This window comes from Girardinichthys multiradiatus, chromosome 6, assembly GCF_021462225.1.
Source record: "Girardinichthys multiradiatus isolate DD_20200921_A chromosome 6, DD_fGirMul_XY1, whole genome shotgun sequence".
NCBI classification, from domain to species: domain Eukaryota; kingdom Metazoa; phylum Chordata; class Actinopteri; order Cyprinodontiformes; family Goodeidae; genus Girardinichthys; species Girardinichthys multiradiatus.
Genome location: NC_061799.1, coordinates 38,586,206 through 38,611,436, shown reverse-complemented (window position 1 = coordinate 38,611,436; position 25,231 = coordinate 38,586,206). Strand labels below are relative to the sequence as shown.

Below are 25,231 nucleotides of genomic sequence, written 5' to 3'. Positions count from 1 at the left end.
GGTCGTGGAATCCTGCCTTATGAACCATTCTGATGGCCCTTTTTTGTAATGTGCATAACGGTCGCAGTGAGGTTTTATAGGTGTTGCCCCATATTTCCACACAATAGCTCAAGTAAGGTAATATAAGTGAACAATACATAATATGAAGAGCATCATGATTTAGAAAATATTTAGCTTTGCTGAGAACAGCAATATTTCTGGATATTTTTGCTTGAATGTATTTTATATGAGGTCTCCAGCAAATCTTATTGTCTATCATTACTCCCAAAAACTTAATTTCCTTAACTCTCTCTACTGCTATATTATCTATTAGGATCTGAACATCTGTTCTTCTTCCACAGTTTCCAAACAACATAAACTTGGTTTTATCCAAATTTAATGATAATTTGTTCATATCAAACCATATCTTAAGTTGACATAACTCTAAGTTGATTTCAGCCATAAGCTGATCCAAATTATCACCTGTACAAAAAATATTAGTATCATCTGCAAACAAAACAAATTTAAGTACTTTAGAAACTTTACAGATGTCATTAATGTAAATAATAAACAATCTTGGCCCCAGTACTGACCCCTGGGGAACACCACAAACAATGTCCAAGCATGGTGACCGGCAGTCACCCATTTGCACAAATTGTTGCCTGTTGCTTAGATAACTTTCCATCCAGTGCAGAACTACTCCCCGGATACCATAGCGCTCCAATTTCTTAATTAACATTTCATGATTTATTGTGTCAAAAGCTTTTTTGAGATCAATAAATACACCAACTGCCGATTTCTTATTATCTAAGGCGCCAGTGACTTCCTCTATCAATTCCATGACTGCCATTGCTGTAGATCTTTGTGATCTGAATCCATACTGACTTTCAGAAAGCAGATTATGTTTATTAATGAATGTATCTAGTCTACTCACAAATAATTTCTCCAAAATTTTGGAAAACTGTGGAAGTAGAGAAACAGGCCTATAATTTGTGAAATGGTGTCTGTCCCCATTTTTATAGACTGGAATAACTTTGGCAATTTTCCTCTTTTCTGGAAATTTACCCGATTGAAGTGACAGATTACAGATATAAGTCAGAGGCTGGATAATTTCCTCAATTACCTTCTTGATTATTGTCATATCAATACCATCACAATCAGTTGACCTTTTGCTTTTACATTTATTGACGATATCTATAATTTCTTTTCCTCCCACAGCAGTGAGAAACATAGAAAAAGGATTTCTACTGATTAATGTTTCATTCAGAGCTCCAGTTGTTGTAGGATCAGGGATTTTTTCTGCCAGTTTGGGTCCCACAGTCACAAAAAATTTGTTGAAATTATGAACAACGTCATTACTCTCCTCCAATTTGCCATCATTATCTATAAAAAACTGCGGAAAATTAATTTTTCCCGAGTTTTTCTTGATAATATTATTTAATACATTCCAAATCCCTTTGATGTTTATCTTATTTCTATCTAATATTTTACTGTAGTAATCCTGTTTAGCTAATCGTAGAATAGCAGTTAATTTATTCTTATATTTCTTATATTTCTTCTCCACCTCTAAAGATCTATACTTTATGAAATCTCTATAAAGTTTGTTCTTTTTTTTGCAGGCATTTTGTAAACCCTTTGTCATCCATGGAGCTTCTGAGTATTTGTTTTTGTGAGAGTACATTATTAATGGACAGTTTTTATCATATAATACTTTAAAGGTACTTAGAAAATGTTCATATGCTATATCAACATTACCTTCTTGCAAAACAGACTCCCAGTTGTGTTTCAGTAAATCATCTTTGAAAGATATGAGTGATTCCTCTGTTCTTACTCTTTTAAAGTGTGGATTACTTTTATTCTTATTTTTTATATAGAAATTGTCACTAACAACAAAGACTGGAAGATGATCACTAATATGCTGAATAATTAATCCACTTATTGTATTATTATCTAAGATATTAGTAAATATATTATCTATTAATGTGGCACTGTTCAGTGTGATCCTGCTGGGTCTAGTGATTTTGGGAAAAAGGCTCAAACTGTACATGGTGTTAATGAACTCTTCAGTAGGTTTATGATTAGTTGAGTTAAGTAGATCAATATTAAAGTCCCCACAGATGAAAAAGACCTTCTGAGATGTAGCTGTGTATGTTTGCTCAAACCATTCTCTATATATTTCCATATTGGAACCAGGAGCTCTGTAAACACAACTGACAACGACATTTTTTGACTTTTCCATATATATTTCAACGGTTATACACTCAAATACATCTTTAGTCACTCTGGTCATGTTTTCTACTATTTTATACTTTAAGTTTTTATCAACATACACAGCTACTCCTCCTCCAGGTTTCCCTTCTCTGTTGATATAATTAAACTCATAACCTTCCAGCTCAAAGTCAGCCTCCTTCTCATGACTGATCCAGGTTTCAGAGATCGCTATGATGCTGAAAGGTTGTTTAAACTGGCTCAGACAGTCTTTGATGCTGTTAAAGTTTGCATATAAACTTCTGCTATTGAAATGTATGATTGAAAGCTTATTATCTACTTTAACTTCCCTGTTGTATTGATCCGTTGTATAGTAGCAGCAGTTATCAACCATATCATTAAAGAAATTGTTATCTGGATCCACATCCACTTCCATGTCCTGACTTTTATAATCCGTATAACTGAATGTCTTCAGCTCCAAGTTATCGGCACTAACAGTTGTAGGTGTTAGTGTTGTGTTCATAAGTGAAGAAGAAAGAGTTCCTGTAACTTGTGACATGCTGAAGTGAGTCGTGCGTGATATCAACTGTGCTCAAACGCTCCTCAGATAGTTCAGTCATATTTATCCAACTCCGTGATGTCCCGAACGACCAGAACCTTCGCCTCCTCCGGTGTTCCGATCAGCTTAATGAAGACTTTACAGTTCGTGGTCCACGTGGACTGGATCTTCTTCTGTCTCCTCAGGAACCGGGCCTTCCTTGCGATGTCGGCGTTTTTCTTGGTCAGGTGCTCGTTAATGAACACGTCTGACCCCTTCAGCAACCTGCCCTGTTTCAGCAGAGCAGATTTGTGATTCCGGTTGCTGAACCTCATGATGATTGCCGGTCTGTCGTTGTTACCTCGTCTCGGGAGAGGGTGGCATGCTTCCACGGAGTCACAGTCCAGCTTTATCCCCTTGGACAAGAGGAATTAGGCCACCTGTTCCTCCGTGGACTCCGTCACGCGAGGTGACGGCTCACCAGCCGGACAGGGCCCTGCCACCGCTCCGGCGTAAGAGTGGGGCCCGACACGCAGTCCGGTGATGATCACTTCGTTCATCCTGGTGTACTGTTCCAAATCTGCCACGCGATTCTCCAGAACGGCGATCCGCTTATCCTTTTGTTCATTAAGAAATCGCAAAGTTTTCATCTCTTCAACCAAGTCCAGGATGTACTTTTGCTGGAGTCGGATGGCCGCGGTTTCTCCAGAAAGAAAATCCAACGCTTTCCTTATCTCCTCAAAATCCTCCCACGCTGGATTCTTCTTCGGGCTCATGTTCGGGATCAGTTTAGATACACCCCTTTCTTAACTAATGTTCTCTAAAAAAACCTTTGAGGCTTTCATAGAACAGTTATCGCTGCATTGCGTTTGAAATGCACACAGGTGGATTGTGTTTGCTGCTAAAGTGAGGAAGGTAAGCGTTTTGCCTTAAATATTTTACATAATTCAATTAAGAAAACCGGACTGTGGACTGATTGAAACATTCTTTTGCTTTCTGACTTTGGGTCAACTTGGCGGTTCAGGAAGGGACATTTGGTGGAAAAAAGCAAAAAGGTAAAATATGCTTGTTTTGCTTTTCTGCTAAAAATATTAAAGTTAAAATAAAAAAGCACACAGTTATTCAACCAGTGGACATGCAGTAAGATGTTTCATTCAGGAGTTTGAACATATTCACCATGGGCATGAATGTCATGTTAGATTAGGGTTTTCAATGATTTGCTTGAACCATCCTTCTTCCTGCAGTGGGATTATTATTTAGCAAAAAATAGAGCAGCAACACTCAGAATTATACATACAGACTCAAAGTCGCCTATTCTTCAAAAAGAAAAGTGGTGCTAAAGGTTCTAGGTTGTCTTTGAACTTGAGGTCAGGACTTGCTTCAAACAAATGTTGGCCTTGGTGTATTTAAAAAAGCAATCCATCATCACTTGATCTAAAAAACATTAGGAACAGACAAGAAACAAAGTCATTAAAATCTATCAATCTGCAAAGAGTAACCTCAGTATCCTCAGGGTTACAAAATGGGATTTTGAATATCCCACAACACTGTGTCCTTTATCGGTATGCAGGTTTTAAGTGGCAGGGGCCTCAATGATAGACTTAATTTTATATGAGATGACCAGACTATGGGAATTCTTACCCTCTTCAGTGAGAACCATTACCCAAAATTATTCCAAAACCACTTTGACAATTAATCCAGGAGTTCACTGCAGACCTCAGTTGCCTCAGTTAAGGTCAGTGGTCATGATTCAACAATTGGAAAGAGACTTGGCAAAAATGGCTACCATATGAGTTTTCTGGGGCAAATCCCACTGCTGACCAAAAACATCAGCACCTGTCTTACATTTGCAAAAAATACCTTGATGTTGCTCAAGACGTTTGGGAAAATATAGTGACTGTCCTGCATGTCAGTATCCATAAATATTTGGTTGCACTCAGTTCCTTTTTAAAAAGTCATATAATTTTCTTCTATAGAAAAAGAATTGTTCAAATCAATAATTAAAAGCCCCAAATATGAAACTAATGCCTATGATGAATGTATGTAAACCTTTGATTCAAATCATATAAAGGAAAAATTAACCACAAACAGAACTTTTCATGCAAAGAGTTTATTTATGAATCAGACTGCAGTATCATACAACAGTAGCACAATCGTATGACTATGGATTATGCTTGTATTTATAGATACAAAGATAAAGGCATGTCTTAAAGGAAAAAAAGAAAATGAATGAGCTCTGTTTTGATTCCCTCTAAAAATAGCTTTTAAATACTTGGCATAGTTTTGTAAATTAAATTATGAAACATGATGTCTTGCCCACCGGTTTCACTGTTAAGAGTACCAAATGCAAATATACTTTATGAAAAACATTTTTTTTTCTCCACTCTCTTGCATTGCAGGCAAGGAAGAAAAAAAGATGTCAGTGAGTACAAAAAGCACTTAAATCTCATATGAAAATAGAAAATATTACAAGTGTGCATAATTACTTCATGTCTGCACATAACCTGTAGTACAAAAAGTCAAATGACACTATGTTCAAGTGTACCTGACATGCCAATCGGAAGGGGCTGGGTGCGTATGTAGAGAAATCATTAAAATGTAGTTAGGGGCAGTTTTAGTATAAGACCAAGGCACAGGCCTTCCAGTGTCCAAAATGAATCAAAGATGTATTGTGTTAGTAGATATAGGGGAGCCAGCTTGTCCTCCCTGTTATACTCACTAGAAACTTCAAGCAATATATTTTATCATGTGTCTTTCTATTGTTACTCTCTTGGTTTTATTTGGATTTCACAGTTTTGAATCTATGTTCTGGATAAACAGAACGAAAAGCAGAAAGTACTCACAATGCTACTTTACTGTTCAACTCAGAGGAGCGGCAGGTCAGTAAGTTGTTTTGTAAAAATAACTTGGAAAAAAAAACTACGGTGTGAACAGTGCTTAGTACGTTAATATTTGGCATTTCTCTGTAGTACAATGTAATGCACACATAATAAGGCGTCATGAGTGGTCCAAATTTACAAGAAATGTTCCAAATACCGAGACAAGGTTCTGAGTTGATCCAATGCTACAGCTGTAAATGCTACATAACAATTAGGTGTTAACAGATAAGTGATTAAACTACAGTTCTGGAGATAGTAGGTTACAACAGTGCAATGGTTCTGATGTAGCAAAACCACATAACTGCAAAATAATTTTTGATCACAATTGTTTTAAACCCTTAGATGTGACAGAATTTCAGCCTGTATGATTTGCAGATATGCGGTCTAAAGTAGCATATTGCATTGTATCCTGTAGTGGAATAGATGTCGATGACAGAAGAACATTTCACATCAAGAGAACACGCCGTGCCATGGGAGGAACAATGAAAGAAAGACAGAGTACTTAGGAAAAAGATGGTAATAAGGATGGGTGGGGGGAAGAAGAAATGAAAGAAATCCAAAATTTATTTCTTAACATGTTTTGAGAAACGACAACGCAACAGTACATGAATTGGAAGACATACAAAGACAAAGATATAAAGACATAGGTCATGTTTGACCACCAACATAGAAAATACAGCTTTGATGGATTAATGAGTCGAATATCACAAAGAGCGTCCAACATTGACTTTGTTAGCATATGAAAAAGCACTATCAAATCGTAAATAATGGCACAATCAGAAAGTTTCCGTCCTGTCAAACCTTGCAGTGATGAACCCTATCACTCACTGAATCCAAATCGTGTGATCAAGGCACACAACAGGGTCATCCTTCTGAAATGATAGTTTTTTTAAAGCACTAGAAAATTACGTATACTCTCAATATGATACTGTACATAGATATGACACTTTTAGCTTGATATCAGCGCGGAGAAATAAAATTCCATGGTTAAATACAAAATTTCTCTTAAAATATTTAAAATATACTTTATTTTGTACAATTATGCAAACCGATTACCAATTTGATGATTAAAAAAAATAAATATTCAGTGAAATGTTGTTTCACAGATGTATGAAGATAGATATATATCATGAATAAAAGCACCCACCCTATGTTAAGCGCCCATATACCCTGACATGACTCCATTTCCCTGTAATATGATCTGAATGACTTGTTCACATTAAAACTTCTGATAATGGTTCCTACAGGTAACTCCACTACACCACTGGGCTGTTAATACAACAATATTGCTCTACGTATCTTTTTTTCTCTTTTCCTTTTTTGTTCTAAATCCCTACGTTCAACTTTAATGTTTTCCAAAGTCACTGATCACCAACTATATCTGTGCCTTTATTGCTTCCTGAAATTACCTGGAAATTTGAATTTTACACTGAATTGATCAGGTTGTATCTAAAGACTACCCCTGATCCGACCAGGATTTACGAAGGTGGAGAAGAAAGGCAACTCTTCCTGTCCTGTGAGGAACCAATGTGACACATATTTGGACAACTGATCCATCAGGCCATGTAATATAGAGTAACTCTTCACTGAAGAGATCTATGGGTTAAGGTTGCAGTTTGTGGAAAAGCAATGAGAGCGGGCAAAATGTCATTAAATCTTCAAAAAAGAAAGAAAGGCGCATGTATATCTTCTAAAAATTAAAACAGTTCTTAAGCCAAAGACAGTGATGTCCAGTTCTAAAAATAACTGTCACCTGACCACAATCAGATCTGCAGTTTATTTTGGTGTAGTTTAAATGCAACGAAATTAGGTTTGTGAAAATAACCCTCCAACATCTATGTTGACTTTAACATAAACACTTACATTCATATCCTTAAACTGCTCCCCGGTAAACAAAAACCTTTGTTCAGAATGCGAAAAGGATTATTCGCTCCCCGCACTTTAGAAGCTCTGGTATGCATGACAGAATTGCATAATGTTTGCTAATGAGAAAAGCATCGGGAGAATAGAATAGAAAAGGATAAGCCGCTACGAGAAGACTAACTAGTAGAAACGCTATAGGAGGATGGGGTTGGGAGTGGAGGACAGATGGGGAGGTGGGAAGTCAGTTTAGGAAGGCTGGGGAGGGATCTGGAGTGGAAGTTGCCCTGCAGGTTTGCAGGGCACCTCCCTTTGGCAGTGGAACAGCACTCATAGTAGTCAATGCAGCGCCGGAGGTGAAGGTGTACACAATGCTCTTGTCGGACAAGAAGGCCATTTCAGTATTGAGATGAGATGAAGGCATTCTAGTAGGCAGCCAGGTCACAGTGTTGGAGCTAAAAACCTCTGAAATGACGGACGTAGTTGTTGTCTACTTTGTTCCCCCTCGGATGGGATCAGGGGTTTCTAGGAATTGAAAAAAAGAAATATGTATTTACTCACCAATGCATATTTCCATCTGCAATTATAAAAATGAACAAAAGGGGTAAACAATGTGGCTAAACAATACACAGAGAACAATTTTTTATTCTTACCTGAGAAAGATGACTGCTGTCCATCTTGCAACACTGTCTTCTCAGCTCCCTGCTGTGAATGTGTGACCTCTTGATTGTTCTCTATGCCTTCCTGTGGTACTTGGTGGAGCTCCTCCACGTGGTCTTCCTTGCCCTCCCCTTCTGCTTCCCCCTCCCCAGAGTCAGTACTCCGGATGCTCAGGCGCCTTACCCGACATATAACGTCCACCTCCCTCATCCTAGCAAGTCTTTCAGCTGGCACATGACCAGGAGAAATAGCCAGTTTGTTCTGCAATGCTTCAATTCGCTGGGAGGGTCCTTTGGTCCTCTTCTCCCCTTCCAAGCTTAGTGATAATCTACGGTCTAGGTTTGGAGGAATTGAGAGTGGCAGTCTATCTGGCGGAAACTCAGGTAGCCCTGAATGGTCCCGCCCCAAATGACTTCGAAGACTAAACCGAAGTTCTGGAACGGAAACTGACTTCTTCTCTTGTGCCTTCTTTTCTTTAGGCAATGTATTGTTTTGCCTCTCACCTTTCACTATGGTTTTCTTTTTGACTATGACACCTTCAGGTGTTTTTCCTGAAAAAGCTTTCTCTTTATCTAACTCTACTTTTTTAGTTACAGTTTCATTAGCATGCTGTTCCTCAGTCACTTGCAAGTTTGCAGGCTGATCAGTTTGTAATGCTGAGGCATCATCATTAGCTATATTTTCTGGTTTGCCCTCAGCAGATTCAACTGTGCAAAAACTGCTTACGTTTTCTGCCTGAGCATCTCCAGCTTTCTCACAGGCAATAGCATCTTGCATCACTGACTGCTGCTCCAGTGTTTCAGGATGGAGGTCAGACCCTGACTGAATAAGACTTGAGTCTTTTGGTTCCTCGGTTTTTGAGTCGTTTGCTGGACTTTCTAAGGCAGCACATTGTGGTGGGCTGCCATTTTGATTTGCCGAGCTGTCTGAGCTGTTCTCCTCATGAAGTGGAGGCAATGGACCCTGTCTCATCTGATTCTCAAGCTCTCTTTTACAAATAGGGCACTCCTCTTCAGATTCACCACTGAGATCTTGAAGAGCCTCTGTGTCGTTGGGTTTAGATTGACCTGCAGACACTCTATTTCCATCTGCAGAGTCTTTAGATTGACGTAAAGTCTGACATATGTCCTCATAATCCGGAGGACTGGTAAGTGTAGAGGCATCTTGCATGGGCTGTCTATCTGCCCACGGTACCTCAGCTGCTGCATTGTGTGTCGTTGGACTGAAGTCACAAAGTGGTGTCTCGATAGGCTCATCTGGCAGGTCTAGCTTCACTGTCCTGCCATCATTGCTCCGTCTACGGGAAAGATGAGCAACAACCCTGTATTCTCTGAATCCCGTCTCTCGGGGTGGGACTGGGAGTTCTTCCCTAAGCTGTTTGCTGAACGTCACTGACTTTGTTGCGGGTCTAGAGAAGGCACTCTTGACTTCTCTGTATTCTGGGTCAACAGACCAGCTTACTGCACTGCGCCTAAGGCTGCTGGGCTTGTTAAGAGGTTCTGATGTTAGTCGGATTTTAATGCGTTCTGGAATTTGAACTGAACCGTTTGGAACTTTACTGCTGGCAGTGCCTAGCTCTAAGATGTCTTTGTAGGCCTCGTTGAGGTCCTCTATGCACTTGTCAACACTTTGCTGTTTGCTGATCTGTTGTTGCTGTTGATCTTGAATTTCTTTTTTCATGCTCTCCAGCTCTTTGACAGCATCCCATGGTCGCTGTGTGATGGGTTTTATCAGGAACTGTTCACTGCTTGCTGCTGGTTTGGCCTCCTCCACATTTCCTGAGGCTGGTACTGCTGGCTGCTGAGCTGTGCTCTTGTTCAGCTGGCTGGAGAAGGTGGAGGTCAGAGAGAAGGCGCTGTTACTTGACAGCTTCAAGCTCTTAACTCCCTTTATAGGAAAACTGAAGGCAGTGCCAACTACAGCACTGCTGTCGGGTGAAACGTCAGTGGCAGGAGGAACAGGTTCTTGTTGTGCTTCCATGTTTTCAGTAGCAGGTTTTCGAGCCTCTGGGCTTGTCTGAGTCTCCTGATCTCGATACTGGTTTGCAGGCCAGGTTCCTGACAACTTCAGTTCTTTATAATGATTGATCTTAGGGGGTCGACAGGGTAATTTTTTAAACATTTTGCTGCTTGCTCTGCTGCTTGTTTTGCTGCTTGCAAAGCTACCAGTTAGAGCCTGTAGTTCAGCTTCAGCTGAGGATGTGCTTTGGAGACTTTGGTTTGTTAAGTGGCCAGTTTTGTTGTCACTAGGACTCCCTGCTGGGTCCGGTGACTTTTCATTGTTGTTATTCTGATCACGGATTGTCCCAGTGAGCTGCGGAGTAACAGGGACAGATACTAAACAAAAAATTGTTTCACTGAGTCTTTTTTTTAGATTTTTAGTTTTTTCTTTCTCTGGTGGTTCATGCTGTTCTACCTTTTTAACCTCTGCTACAGTTTCAGATACACCCTGGTCAGCCGGTTTGCATGGGGGTGGGGGTGGTTTACCAAGAAAAGATGAAGGAAAAATAATTGGACGATTTTGTTCAGGACCTACACTTTCACTCTTTTTAATACCCCTGTTGCACCATCGAATGCTGCTCTCGTTGTCATTTGGAGCGGTTTTGTTGGCTTCAGTATTGGGAGCTGGCCCCTGCTGGGGAGGAAAGGCACTATCATTTGTAGATTGTCCTAGAGTCTTAGCGGACGGAATCTCTTTGTTGATGTTGCGGAGCTTGTCTAAGTCAGTGAGAGAATGTCCGCCAGGCCCTCCTGAGATTTGTTTTACTCTTGGGTCTTCAACGGGCAACTGACGAACCTGAACTGGTTGTTCCTCAGGTCCAGGATGTACCAGTTTTCGATAGGACGCACTACGTTCTCCATAATATTCCAACCATGAGCCACTTCTCTGTCTGGAGAGCCACCTTCCAGGATCTGAGCTGGGCATCTGCAAAGATTGTGCCCTCCACCTTAAGTTTGCCATTTCATTGCGATTGACTGAAAGTGCTCTTGGAGGTGGGGCTCTTTTATATGAAGGGGGTGGAATGTAGCCAGGAGGCTCCATTCCAGTGATGGCAGAGTGTTGTGCGTAATAGTCTTGTCTCAGCTCCCCACCCCTTGGATAATAGATAGATCTGTCTTTTTGTTTGGCACCCTGGTCTATAGCAAGCATTTCTGCGCTACCCCTTGTCTGCTGGTGTATCTCATATGAAGGAGGCTTTAAGGGCCTACTAAACCTGGGCTTTGGTAAAAGTGCAACATGGCTGCTTGGACCGACATTCCTACCCCAAACATTTCTGCCCCCACCATAGACATACCTACTATAGGGCCCAGAGAAAACAGTACTATTAAACCTTTGCCTGTCAGGCAGGCTTGGTCTTGATAGTATAAGATCTCTGCAGTGTGTTCCATCAGGAGACAAAACTCTTGGGAGTGACTGAGACTTTGCTTTAGCTCTGGGATGAAAAAAACCCTCAGGTGTCCTTAGACGGTACTGGTCCTTAGCCCATCTTTCCCCATCCCCATCTGACAGCTGCCTTCCCATTCCCACAGCAGGCTTCCACTCCTCTGTTCCAAGGCTTTGGCACTTCCTCTCCCCGGTAACCCTTAGCTGACCGGGGCCTGCATCTGGGTCCCTTAACCAGGAAATTTCCTCCCATAACTGCTGCGCTTGTCTTTCCGCCCTGTATTCCTCTGCTGTAATCAGGGCCTGCGGCCTCCATGCCCCAGCAGAGGCCCTCAGCTCCCTGCCATCAGCATAGTCCAGAAGAATGCTGAAGTCCTGCCCTCGCCTCCTCCAGTAGGAAATATCCCGTTCATCATGGCTCAGTGGCTCTGAATATGTCAAACTAGGAACATCATAGAATCTGTAAATACAAAAAAAGTTCAGCATTACCAAGACTTAACAGAGTAAGAGTCAAGAGGACTCAATCTTGATTGTCTTTTGTTTGTTTATATTCATTTTTCCCAGGACTTCTATTAGAAACAGCTTGTCAATATAAGTACGAATAGTAATGTATAATATTTATCACCGTTAAATATAAAAAGTGACATGTCAGTGTCAGTCGAGAGCAACTGTTTTGGCTTCTGCATTACTTGATTTCCAACACAACATAATCAAGTGGAGACCGTAAATATGCAACAGAACTGCTCAAGTCAGCAGTTTCAAGGTCTCTTGAAGACATCATGAAATTGTGATGCTACTGCAAAATGATCTGCATATTAAAATGTTCTGACCTTATCTTGAAAAATGGTCATCTGGCTGGCGACTGTAGCTCTTAAAATCATTGCAAAACCATCCCATTACATGTTCTAATGTAAAAGCAAAGCTGCCTTAATCCCTCTGCTTGTTTTATCACACACCTCATTCTGTAAAATAAATCCCAGCTCCTTCAAGAAATGCATGATAAGGGGTCATCTATGTGTGGTATGAAATGACATCAAAAATAAAGTTCTTGACAGAAAGTTTCTGTTTTTAAACTGCTTATTCTATCACAAGTAAATTTGGAGAAACTGATAAGATGTGCTTCCATTTTTTTGGTACTCCTGGTAAAAATATCAACAACTCCTTAAAATTAAATAATATTCTGTCGAAGCAGCATAATCTCACACTAACTAAGTCAGTGAGAGAAAGTTTGGATTTAATTTGAGAACTAAAAAACACATTAAGATACAACAGTTGCCACACTTATTGCTACCCCTGCTTTTTACACTTTCTACAACCCCCTTTTGCCATCGCCATTTGTCTGCACTTAGTCTTCTCCTTTGAAATTTTACAAGGCTGGAGCATACAGAGAGGGATGTTTGACCATTTCTCTTTGCGCAATCTCTATGCAGTCGTATCTTCAGCTCTCGTCACAGCCTTTCTATAGAATTTAGGTCTGAAAAATGAGAGAGCAACGGGAAAAAGTCAATTTTGTGTCGTTTCAATCATTTCGGTCTGAATTTGACCATTTGTTTAGCATCACTTAATGAGAACTCTTTTTCAGTTTTCTAACAGAGGCCAAATGATTTTCATTAAATGTTTTCTGGTATTTAATTGCACCCTAATAAGGTTCCTGTGGCCTTTGGAAGAGAAACATACCCACAGCATCACACATCCTCCACCATTGCTTTAGCTCGCTCCACAGATTCTCATTCATCAGACTGAAGTCAGGACTGGGCCACTTTAAAACCTTAATATTACTTCCAGTCAGAAGAAACTTGTTGGAAAAAGTAAAAGATTACTTTACACCAAAATCTGCCAGAGGTATGAAACAAATTGGGCCCAACTGCATGAAGATATAAATACGTCTACCTTACTCAGACAAAAGTTAGTATTTTTCTAAATGTGTGAGTGTATTATGACTCTGCAGCAATGAAGATTAATTTATTTTTAGCCTTTTAGGACATTATTGCTAGGGGGCTAATCTTGCAATTTTATGGCAAATAAAAAAAATTTAATCCCCAAAAAAAAAAAAAGCTACAAATTATTTGACCACTTTTCACTTGGCAAGTATACTTCTGTTTAGTCCTTTTAGTGCAGTAAATGTTTCCAGATTCAGAGAAGTCTTAATAAAAACAAATCTCTGTACAGGTAGTGAAACTTTTATTCAGCTATATTTCTGGTTAGGTTTTCAGATATTTCACCCACATTCCAGACACTTTGGTTTTTATGCTGTATACCAACATAAAGGTCATGTGTCACAACAGCACATTTTACCCATTCTTGTGTCAATTTGCTATAATTAGGCAGTGATCATGGGTTTTTACTGATCTTTAAAGTTTCAGTATAACAATCCAATCATCTGTATTTTCATCACTGTAGAGAAATGAATTTCATGAGAAGAATACTGCATGGGCAGAGCTCCATCAAATATCTGCACTGCACAAAGCCCACTGTTAGTCAATGTAGTGAGCAGCAAAGTCAATGGATCATCCTCAGCAGCATATGCTACTGTATGGCTGAGGGGAGTTGCACTGTGCACACTTGCCCAGCAACATGCTTACATCACGGAGCACGTGCTGGGTGGGATTCGGTGTGCCAGTGTTTACACTGGAGTGATTACGCTTCTGTCTTGAGGCATGTTCAGTCTTTGTAGGTTTTCTCACAGACTAGTGCTGCTGTTTGCATCTGCCCGCCTGCCTCGTCGAGGCTGCTGGGTGGGCTTTGCATGCAAACACCTCAAAGCACCTTTCATATTCCCCTCATATTCCAGCTCATTCAGTGGAGCTGCTGCAGCCAGTGCTCTGCAGCTCTGCAAGGAGGGGAAGAGAGCAGAAGAGAAAAAAAAAAAAAAAAACCTGCGCAGTGCAGACTCAGTTTTGCATGCAACATTGAAGGGCCCCAGTGAAAGAAGAAGAGAGGAGGGAGTAAAAGGGGAAAGAGAAAGTAAGTAGGTGTGGGAGATTAAAAAAGAGATGGAAAAAACACTCACCCGCTATCGGTGGCAAGAGAATCGCCCAGGAGCTGAACATCACCAAGGATACCAATCCCAGCTTCTTTCCTCCTTTGGTTCCTTTCCACACACTCATCCGTGGTGGGGTAGCCCTTCACTAGCGCCTGCCTGCTGCTGTAGATGCCCGTGATGGTTGCCCCCCTCTCCGCCTCGTACCCGTTAAGCGTCCCCCGGCTGGCCCTGTTCTCCACAAGTTCTCGCTGGCAGTCGGCGGGGCGCTTATCGTAAGACGCAGCAGACGGAGGCCCGCTCTTGGGCAGTTTGTATCCGTGCGAAATGAGGAGGTCCTCCACGCTGTACATGGTGGTGTTTCTCTCACTCCTGGGCGGGAGGGCAAAGGTGGGTGTGTTGCCTTATGCGCAGTGCTGCTGGTGGAAGCTGGAGCACGGTTGCTCAGCAGAGGCCATCACTAAGCAGAGAACAGGGAGGTAACATGTAACAGCATGCAGTTACATCAAAACTGATTAATTTTAAACAAAGAGAGTTTCATTTTAACATAATGTACTTCTTTTTTAACGCTTACACAGCTGAACGATTGCCTAACACAGGCAGAGATGTTTCTTATAGGGCAGCTCTGTATTACATAAGTTATTATTGTGTGTACTAATAAATCCTAAACCCATTCTTCCTTCAGTTTACTGAAAAGTAAAATAATTTCTCCAAAGTCTGGATGTTAAAACTGTGGAACCCTATGTTCCTGTAAAACAGTCTTTCTTCTGGTTTAAAGTACTGCAGCTCCTTGTATGCAGGCTTGGATCAGTCATCTGTTCGTCTGCAGCTGCTCATTTTTTAACAAGAGTGAGAATGCGGGATAATGTAACATCATTATTGACTTCAGGCTGAAACAGGTCCGATTTCAGGATTTCACTGATAGTTTGCAAGACTGTGCATGGGCTGGGCTCAGTTAACTTCAACAAACATTTATAGGACCAGAAGGCTTTCTTCGACCCCCCCAAAAACACCAAAAAAAAAGCAATTGCAACTTTGTAGAGGCTGCTCCCAATCTATAAACAACTGACCAACTTAGGAACTACTGAGACATTGTTAAAAAATACTGGTGAAAACCCATATCTTTAGCCCAGCATAAAGTTTTTGCAGACAGCTTGACACAGTCTTATAACCTTTTGTGCTTTAAATTGGAAATTAAAGATGCTTTTTTGCATTTACTTACTTTATCTGCTGATACTATATTTCAGTTTTTTGGGGGGTTGCATTTTATTTTTAAAACATGTTGGTTTAACTTGTATGGTTTTAAATTTGTTTAAAAAAATCAACATAGACACTCATAGACAAAGTCTTTCTAGAATAAATAATTGATTATTTTTTGCCTTATTTTCTGGCCTGGTTTCTGGTATGTAGGTACATCGTGGTTTTAAAAAGTTAAATTTTTATACTGTTCCTTGGGTTTAAAGTGCTTTTAATGAGATAAAGTTTTTTGCAGCATAGAATAATGCTCCACAGGCCCTCCCTGACCTGTTGCTGCACACTGCTGGTCAGTTGGTTAAAAGTAGGATAAAACATCTCTTCCCTTGCTCATCAAAGAAAGACAAATTAAACTGTTAGGAAATATTTCAAGACAGCCATGTTGTGGAATCTGTCTGACCCCCACCAAATAGTTAATTAAAATCAGTTTGGTTTAAAACTACAGTTCCAACCACCATGTCTGTTAAGCAGCAGACTCCAGGCTAGCTATGCAAGCAGATAGCCTGACTGATTAACGAGCTAGTATCAGCTTTTACACTGGTCTTGCTCTCTATATAACTAGTTCATTTCTTTTTTTTTTGTAAATACACAGCGGTGTATAGGCATATTTACACAACTAAGGTTTTATGCAGTTATAAACTCATACTGGCCCAAGACTATTTTAAATATAAACTCTATACAAAATTTGAACTATTTAAGCTCAGTCAAGTTGATCTGATGCATCAGTCATTAGCTTAAGAATAGGGTGTCCAAAGTACGGCGTGAGGACCATTTGTGGCCCGTGGACTGATTTTGAATGATACAAATTTGGCCCGCCAGCTCAGGTAGTTGATGCAGATGGAGGCTTTATTTTCAATTACAGCAAAATTATTACAAAGCAAAATCTTCTTACAATGGCAAATGTAAGATCTAACACAAAGCATTTGTCTTTTAATTGCCACGCTTTTTGTATTCTGTTTAATTTCATAGCAAATAAGACCACATCTCTCCAGTGACTTCTACTCGAAAGAACACTTTGGTGCACCCAGATCAACTTTGAAGTAATTTCTGAAACTTGGCTAAATACAGCAAGCGTTTTCAGGGTGAGCCAAATCCTGTTTTTTCTGCTAAGAATAGACAAAATTTTTTATGTTTTTATTATCAAGCCCAAAGGTATTTGGAAACTGGATACCTTTTTTTAATGAGGCAAACATGCAAAACCCTTTCTAAGTTTTGATCTATAATCATTTACACATCCCTTTCCAGCAAAAAACTCTGACAGGTTTATTTGCTCTTTAAAAATATTGCATACTTAGTTTATTGTTGAACAGATGAAAAATCAATTTTTTGTGATTTTAGTTTTATAAACATTATATTTATTGGCCTGTGAGTCCTTTTGACTGGACGATTTTGGCCCATGTGACAAAACGTTTGACCATCATTGGCTTAGGACAATCTTAATATATTCCCCTGACGCTCTCTTTCTCAAACACATAATTTAACAGCAAACTTCAATAAGAATATTTGTAATAAAGATGCTTTAAGAACGCTGTCATTTACTAAAGCAGAAAATATTTGACGTTTTGAGAAAGCAATATATCAACAGTTATTTAAAATGGAAACATTAAATAGATGAATAATTTGCACAGTGCTGTGACAAAAACTGCGTGACAAAAACAGAGTAAGCTGCCATTATTTTTCTAAAAGCAAAAGATGGTGCTTTCTCAATGTGCCGTTAAAGCAATAAAATCTGATTTTTAAAATGTTAACAAACTCGATTAGTCTGTTATTATGATTAGTAAGGACTTTAGGTTAAATCGTAACATGTTACTGCTTTGTTTTTTCATTCACAAAATTACAAAACAGTTACTTTTAAGTGTTTTAAAACAGAATATACAGTAGGCATCTGCAGCATAGCTGATCAATATCTGCATTCAATATCAGTCTAATAATATTTGAAATTTGAGATTATGAACGTTTAGAAAATAGCTAAATATACCTTCACACCTAGAAATCAACCAATATCCTAACCATCATAATGTTTAATAAAAAGTCATCAAATTGCCTTATTTTTCAAGCAGAAATAGACTTATTTTAGTGTGAAAATACACAAAACAATTTTAATAGTCCACATCAAGTACATTCAGATGTGAATGTGCTGCAACAAGGCCAAGAAGAAAAAGACAAATCATGTTTTATGAACCCAGTGTTTGCTAAGTAGCTGTTAGTGTGTTTGTCTGCTTGTTTGTTGATTTATGGATGCACAGGCAGCCCTGCCTGTCTGATATATTAATTAGTGGCCATAACAGTGTGTCCTGCCTGGAGATGATGTGGATGTCTTATAAACCTGAAACACATTAATCAATGGCTTTGCTTACATAAGCATTTTTGGATAGAGACTTAAATAGTGGATTGGTTTGAATAATTAATAATTTTTTACAGCATTTCAGTTATGTCCACAGAAGCACACCACAAAGCAGCAAAGGTTTGTTTTAAAGTTTACCAAATGTGAGCAAATTCTTTTATTTATTTTATCACAACTAACAGAAATAGCTTCCATTCAAGCCATGTCAATTACAGCACAGCTGAGTTTTTACATTTTCCCTCCAGCAGCTGGACTTTGTTGCAAATGTGGATCAAATAATCTTTTTCTTTAGACTTCAGCTGCTTTATCAAAGTATCAAAAGGTCCTGTCTTAAGACATAGAGAAATGTCCAGCACGATCTGACATTTGGACCTGAGAGACACATCATCCTTCAGTTGATCATTTACTACAGTCATATTCAAAAAATTAGAATGTGTTTCAAATTTGTGCTTATTTGTCAGATTAAGAGTATTTTTTGAAACCTTTATACCATTCAAAAAGTCCATATTTCTGTAATTTTTATTTTTCATTGGTCTGGTAATATTCTAATCTTAAATGTCGTGTTTGTGTTAGGCGGGAAACAGAAAATTATAATTAACAGAAATAAAGGCTTAAAAACATCAATTTGTGTGCAGTTAATCTATATAATGTGTTTTACTTAATGAGGTAAGTTACTAAAATCAATGAACTTTTCAACAATATTCCAATTTATTCAATTGGTCTGAATATGCCAAGTTTTCAGCCAGTGGCTCTTTGGGAATCCTCTAATGATGAAAACGTTACATTTAATGTGCTTGATTAGAAGAATATGGAGAAATTTTAAGCCTTACGTTTTCTTTTATATGCAGAAAAAACTTTCATCTCTGGAATTTAGGACTCTTTCCGAGCCTGAATAAATCCTAGATTTAACAAGCAAAAACAAGTAAAAGGAAGCCAAAACTGCAAAACCTTTCGAATTTCTTGAAAAAAATGCTGTTGAAACTACTTTTAAAAGACAGAGAACTCTATCAGACTGTTTATTACATAACATTATATTTATTACATGTAAGCAGGCCTTTATTGAGTGTAAGCAGTGCTCTCTGCTTCACCATCGTTGCTGCATTATTGTGTAAACCAAAAAAAGCAGAAACCCAATAATGAGTACACACCCTAAACCAACTAATATAGTTGTGAGAAAACTACTAATATTATTAATCATTGCACAATTTATAGAAATTGATGTTATTTAAGCAAATGTCCACACTTATGTTAAAAAAAGAGACTGAATGGATCTTTTATTAGTTACCTATTACCAGTATATTTTTTATTAATTCGAGCAATTTAAATAAAAGCATATTAATGAGTAGTCAAAACAAACAACACTCCCTACAAAGATCCTCACAATTTTCTGGACCGTCTGGGACTCCAGCTAATATACTCCAGGGCACAGGGCCCTGCAGAGGATAGTGAGGGGAGCAGAGAGGGTCATTGGAGGATCCTTAGTCTATGCTGGGTCTGTTTCAGAGAGACTTCTCACACCCTCTACCTACTTTTTTTCAGGTGCTCTAACACTAATCTGTTAGAGCAGTAAACTTATAGATTTTTTTAAAGTGTAATTGTCTGCCCTCAACAACTCTGTGACATATAGGCCTAGATAATCTGGCAAAGAAGTTAAAAAAAACCCATCAAATATATGTTTTTTTTGTTAAGAGATTGAAATGTGGACTGAGAGCACAGACAGCATGGCCTCCAACTGTTTTAATGTTTGTTTTAATGCAGTTCATTGTCTCTAAATTGCTGAGGAACATTAATTTCTCCTTCAGGTGTATCCTGCAGAAACTTCACCTATACCAAGGCATCTCCTAGGTCTAACTGTAACAAACGTAAAACATTTACATACTTTTTATGGTGTATTTTTACAGTTTATTGCCACTGCCACCTATACTCTTAACAATAATTCTGATAAATAAGCAGGAACCTTAAAAAATTAGACCATCAAATATTAGGGCTGAAAAAATGTATTGGATTAATCATAATTAATCGATTGTTGAAATAATTGTCATCTAATTTAGTAACCGAATAATCGTTAATTGAAGTATACAGACTCTAAAAATACTGAATAAATATGCTCTATCCAGAACTCCTCCAGTGGCGTAGTTTTAGCTTCACCTGGTTCAAATTCTGTAAAAAAAATCTATTAAGCACCTTTTGCTATCCAACTATTAATTGAACAAATAATCGACAAATTAATCAATTATCAAAATAACTGTTGTAGCCCTATCAAATATTTAGCGTTTTGGCTATAAATATAATATATAATAAACTTATTTGTTTTGATAAAGGAACTGAGAAGATTGTCTTTATCTTGTCTCACTGGGCTTCATCAATTTACTGGAAAGTAATTACTCAAAATCTGTGATTTTGTTTTGAATCTTGGGTCAACTTTATTGAACCTAAGGCATTTCCAATATTTAAATACATAGAATTATGCAGAAAATGTGTTTCTGCATTAAAATAATATGAATAAATATTTTTTGATTAAGAGCACAGAGAACATGTTCTCCGTGTTTTACTGCAGCTCTTTAAATTTATTTCAATCAACAAACTAATTAAGGGGAAGGTTCCCTCCATACGCTGAGTTACATCTAGCAAAACCTTCAACTAAACCAAGTCATTATCAGCATTAGTAAACATTTTTTGTGGATAACTGACATAAACTAGAAAATAGTGATATGGGGGAGATGGTTCACCTCCAGGGGTGCAGCTATATCAGGGGGCGACATGAACAGAGAAAAAAAAAAAAGTTAGGAAATTTGGACCCAAACTGTTTTTCTATTCTTAACTTGCATGTGTTGTCCAATAATATCGGGTGCCCTTTGTTTTGTTACAGATGACGCACTGAAGGCTGAGGATGCTGAAGTTGGTATCTCATTTTTAGATTGCTATTTGGCACTAAACTAAATAGTAATTTTCTCTGAAATCTGGACTTCTTTTAGTCAACTCTGGTTGGAAATATAAAAAAGCTATGACTATTCTGTACTGAAAAGAGATTCCTTAAAACACAGTTTCAAATTCCTGAAGTCTTTATTGTGTTTATAAACAGAAAAAAACAGCATGTGCAATCCTTTTTTTGACATCAAGATCATGTTCGATTGAAACGTGCACAAGAACTAGAATTTAAAGACGGGTCAAACCTGGACTTAGCTATTCTACACTGATCACAGATTTTTGAAAATGCCATTTTGATTTGTCAAACCTTTAATCTGTTTGTAAAAACAAAGCAAGAGGCAGGCACCCACCCAACTGATACAAAAACTGCCTCTACACACAAGAACTACAATCAAGCAAATGAAAATGAACTAAAACATAAGCAAATCTCATTTACCATAACATTAATCATTCAGAAAGATTTCAGTTTTTTAAAGAAACAAGGCATTCAGGTGTTTTTGTAACATTTCTCCTCTCATCTTGACCTTACAGTGACCTTAACATTTCTCACCCTATAACTTTGTCCACTTGGCAGGTCAGAGTTGCCCCCAGAGTAGGAGTTCACGTTATACTGTTTGCTAAGCATTATTCTCTGCAGCACCTAATATTCCCAATCAGCCAATCGTCTTAGGCTAATTAATACAGTCCAGATGCATATATGAAGCTCAGCAGAAAAATCCCCACTGACCATATTACCAAGGACAGCACATGTGAAAAAACAGATTAACCGTTTTGTAAATGCCACTTTAAAACTGCAAACCAAACTGGCTGCACCTAAAATAAAACAAATAACATGAACATCATCAAATCAAGACTTCTAATTCCTCGAACTGTTCCTGGTTCTTAAAGTGGAGTGAATGAGGAGTTTGGAAAATGCTGCAAAATAAAACACCTCAACTCGGATGGAGGGGGGTTGAAATCTAAAAGCAGGCATGATCAATAAGTGAAGAAGAGTAGTTGAGCTTGTTTTTTTGTTGTTTAGTTTAGCAGAGAGGAGCAGAACAAACCCCCCCCCCCCCCCCCCCCCCCCCCCCCCGACACAGAGTGGCTCCTTTTTTTGACAAGGTCACAGCTTAAAATGATTGCAGCAGAAATATGGCACAAGAGCCTCTTTTTGCATAGCAACAACAAAACTACCAGGAGTAACCACAACACAAGTCGTCTTTCCACATGGGAGGACGCAGATGAAGCAAAAGATGTGAAAGTTCTGCAAACGAGGAGGACAAAACAGTAAGGTCAGCTGGTGTAAAACTGCAGCTCGCATCATTTAGAAGCTGATAATTAGTGCAATTAACAGTTGCCTTGTTTTCTTTTAAATTTTGACATATGATATGCTTCCACAGACAACTTTAATTAAAACAGAACTTTAATACGCATTAATTAGTTTCAATCAAATGTTACCTTGAAAAAATAGATATATTTTTTCTAATTGGAGCAGCCATTCCAGACAGGAGAAGATATTCAGGCCTGGAAGGCTGCATGCACAGGTAGTGGCCACTGCAACACAACAGCACTAGCAGGCAGCACCACCCTAACAGCTAAGGGAGTGTACCTACATCCTACCTAGTGACAGGGAGAGAGCAGAGCAGCCACAGATCAGGCTCAGCATAAAAATAAACTGCCTCTGCAAACTCATTCAAAACACTTGTTATTAATTAGGAGCAAAATAATAGCACCCTCCCCTGGATAACTCATTGTAGCTATAAATGAATGATGAACTGAAACAGATCCGTTTTATCATAGCACAGTTATCAATAAAATATCACTGTTGTGATTGATACATCATGCATTATAGATACAGCATGACCTAGCCTCCCCACAGACTGCTGCAGCGTTATATGGCAAAGCCTACATGAAAACTGACAGCTTAAAAATTATATTTTAAAATCTCCACCTGATACTTGCAGGTTGGAGGGGAGAAAATCTCAGGCTACACGCCCTCTAAGTTGAAAATATTTGACGAAAGGCGCTCGGCCACTTCATAACCCCGGTGCAAAAATTGCCCCCCCCCCCCTCCCCCCCCCCCCCCCCCCCCCCCCCCCCCCCCCCCAACATAAATCCACGCAGAATAGCTCCAAGAAAGAGCGCACATCCCTCCTCAGCGCCGCCACCAGCAGAAGCAGCGGCGGCGACTCGGCGCTCATATGTCGACAGGAGAGCCTTTTGAGGCGTGTGCAAGTTAACGAGGTTTTGCAGATGCGTCCTCGCTGACTGTGTTTACCAAGCCTAAATCGTGGAGGCTACGCGAGCGACACGCATATACATGGAAAAAAATAAACAGGAACAAACAGCAAAGCCCATCCCTGGAAACGAGCGGTAGAAATTGCATGCCGCACGTTGCAAAGGCGAAAAAAGGGCGTAGCAGCGGACGGAGCATACCTGAGAGGATGTTAGGCGTCGCAGTTCCCCTGCGCCCAGCTTCTGCTGCTGAGACTGAGAGCACTGCACAGATCCTGAGCCGAGCATGCCTATTGGTAGGCAGAGACGCGCTGGTTGCTGGCTGCCTGGACTGGGCTCTCCTCACTATGCAGCTGAGGTGGGGTGGGCTCCCCGGATGCAGGGATGTGACAATGGTTTCTTCCAAACTGTTTTACTTAACTTTACCTTTTTTTCATAGCAACAGTCATTTTTCCCTCATTTTGCCTCACCTATTGACCTGAATGGTAAACAATTCTACCTTTATCTCGATCACACATACTTTAGACCTTGTTTCCATTTTTTTCTGCACCACTTTTCACATAAAACATATGTTCCATAAACATCTGTATGCACACAACTCTATCCTGCAAGATTTAGTTGTGCAGAGCAGCAGCAAGCAGCACCGCACCCTTTGGTGATGTTGATGACTCGTCACTGTGTATATCCCCCACCTCCCATCCAATTCCAGGACAGCTTGGCTAATTGAAAGTCCTCCCTGTGCCAGCTATAACATGCAGCACTGTAAGGGATCCCTCATTTGAGGGGTAATGGGACAATGTGTGCATCCCAAACTGAACTATGGATGTGTCCTTATTGTAAGTCTGGGTTTTGTTTTTTGTTTTTGTTTTTTTCAGAACAGTTCAAGCGATTTGATGTACCATGATGCACCATCCTACTACAGTCACAAAACCAACCTCAAAGCTTATTTCTATACCCAGATATATCCTCCAGTGGTTTAATGACCCACAAGGGGTCTGCAGTCGCAATAGATTTTAAAATTCTTGCAGAGACACGCTTGGAGTGTGATTGAACCCTTGATCCCTACTTTGACAAAGCATCTTTCTCAAAACATTATGCCACCCAGTCAGCAATAGACCTGGCTTCAACATTGAAGCTATTCCTCCTCCTTTAGTCATGAGTCAATTATACGTCTATTCATAGATTACATTTAGATTTATCTAGGTTTAGACCAAGTAAAACTGCCTTGTCTAAATGTAATCTAAGCTCAAACTTAAAAGTAACAAGTTGTAAGTTCCACAAAAAAACTCTCTAAAGCATGCACAAATGAAAATAAAATCAACAAAAACTCATTCACTTGCGTAAATAAACTAATTTAATCCCTTTTTCAGTTGTAATATTGCAGCAGTAACGTCAATGTGCAAAAAACACTCCAGTTTTTATTTGTCTGCAAAGATTTGAGCGTATAGTGGTATATCAGAGATGAAGTTCAGTTTGGTCCATAAGAAGACTGTCAGTTGTGTAGCAAGATTATTGGTGTCCAACCAGAGAAACCATACAGCTCTTCTGTCACCGAGTTGTTCTTAGCATAGAGGGACCGCAGAGCTGATTAAATGTCCTAGAGGAAGATGAGGAATGGAGTTTAATTTGTATTTATAAGAAAATGTGATAACGGTTACAACAGTGATAAAAGCACAAGTGTTACACTTAAATAGTTCTCTATGTATATCTTATTTGTGCGCTAAGAGGAATCCTGGAACAGCTAGTCAAGTTTGAGGCTGGCCGATGTCACTTGTTTCTTTTTTACATTAGTCAGTTTCAGCTAAAGTATGTCTACCATTAGACTTCTTATAAAGTTCTAAAACCAATTCAAGACATTGAATTTGTTTTTACTTTTAAGCCAAATATCAACCAAATTTAGCCTAGGTGTGTCTATAAACCATTTACACATTGTTTAGACATATTTTAACCAATACAAATTCTCACTGGGTAGTCTCTCATTAAACTGGTGTTCAGATCTG

The 25,231-nt window shown here is 39.1% G+C and overlaps 1 protein-coding gene across 1 annotated transcript; it reads right to left on the bottom strand.

The window, feature by feature from the left end:
• Positions 1 to 4,827: 4,827 nt before the first annotated feature.
• Positions 4,828 to 23,713, bottom strand: LOC124869381 (junctional protein associated with coronary artery disease homolog). The gene is made up of 4 exons (XM_047367176.1): positions 23,433 to 23,713; positions 14,519 to 14,948; positions 8,118 to 11,968; positions 4,828 to 7,989 (listed from the first exon to the last, which is right to left on the bottom strand). The coding sequence occupies exons 2-4, from the start codon at positions 14,839 to 14,841 to the stop codon at positions 7,955 to 7,957; spliced, it is 4,209 nt and encodes a 1,402-aa protein (XP_047223132.1). The 5' UTR covers positions 14,842 to 14,948; positions 23,433 to 23,713; the 3' UTR covers positions 4,828 to 7,954.
• Positions 23,714 to 25,231: the final 1,518 nt, after the last annotated feature.

Bases quoted from the DNA above. Each gene is read 5' to 3' on its own strand.
- LOC124869381 (XM_047367176.1), bottom strand. From the start codon at position 14,841: ATGTACAGCGTGGAGGACCTCCTCATTTCGCACGGATACAAACTGCCC. The intron at 11,969-14,518 runs GTGAGTGTTTTT...TTGTATTTACAG, and splicing joins TCTCTTGCCACCGATAGCGG to ATTCTATGATGTTCCTAGTT. The intron at 7,990-8,117 runs GTAAGAATAAAA...TTCAATTCCTAG, and splicing joins ACAGCAGTCATCTTTCTCAG to AAACCCCTGATCCCATCCGA.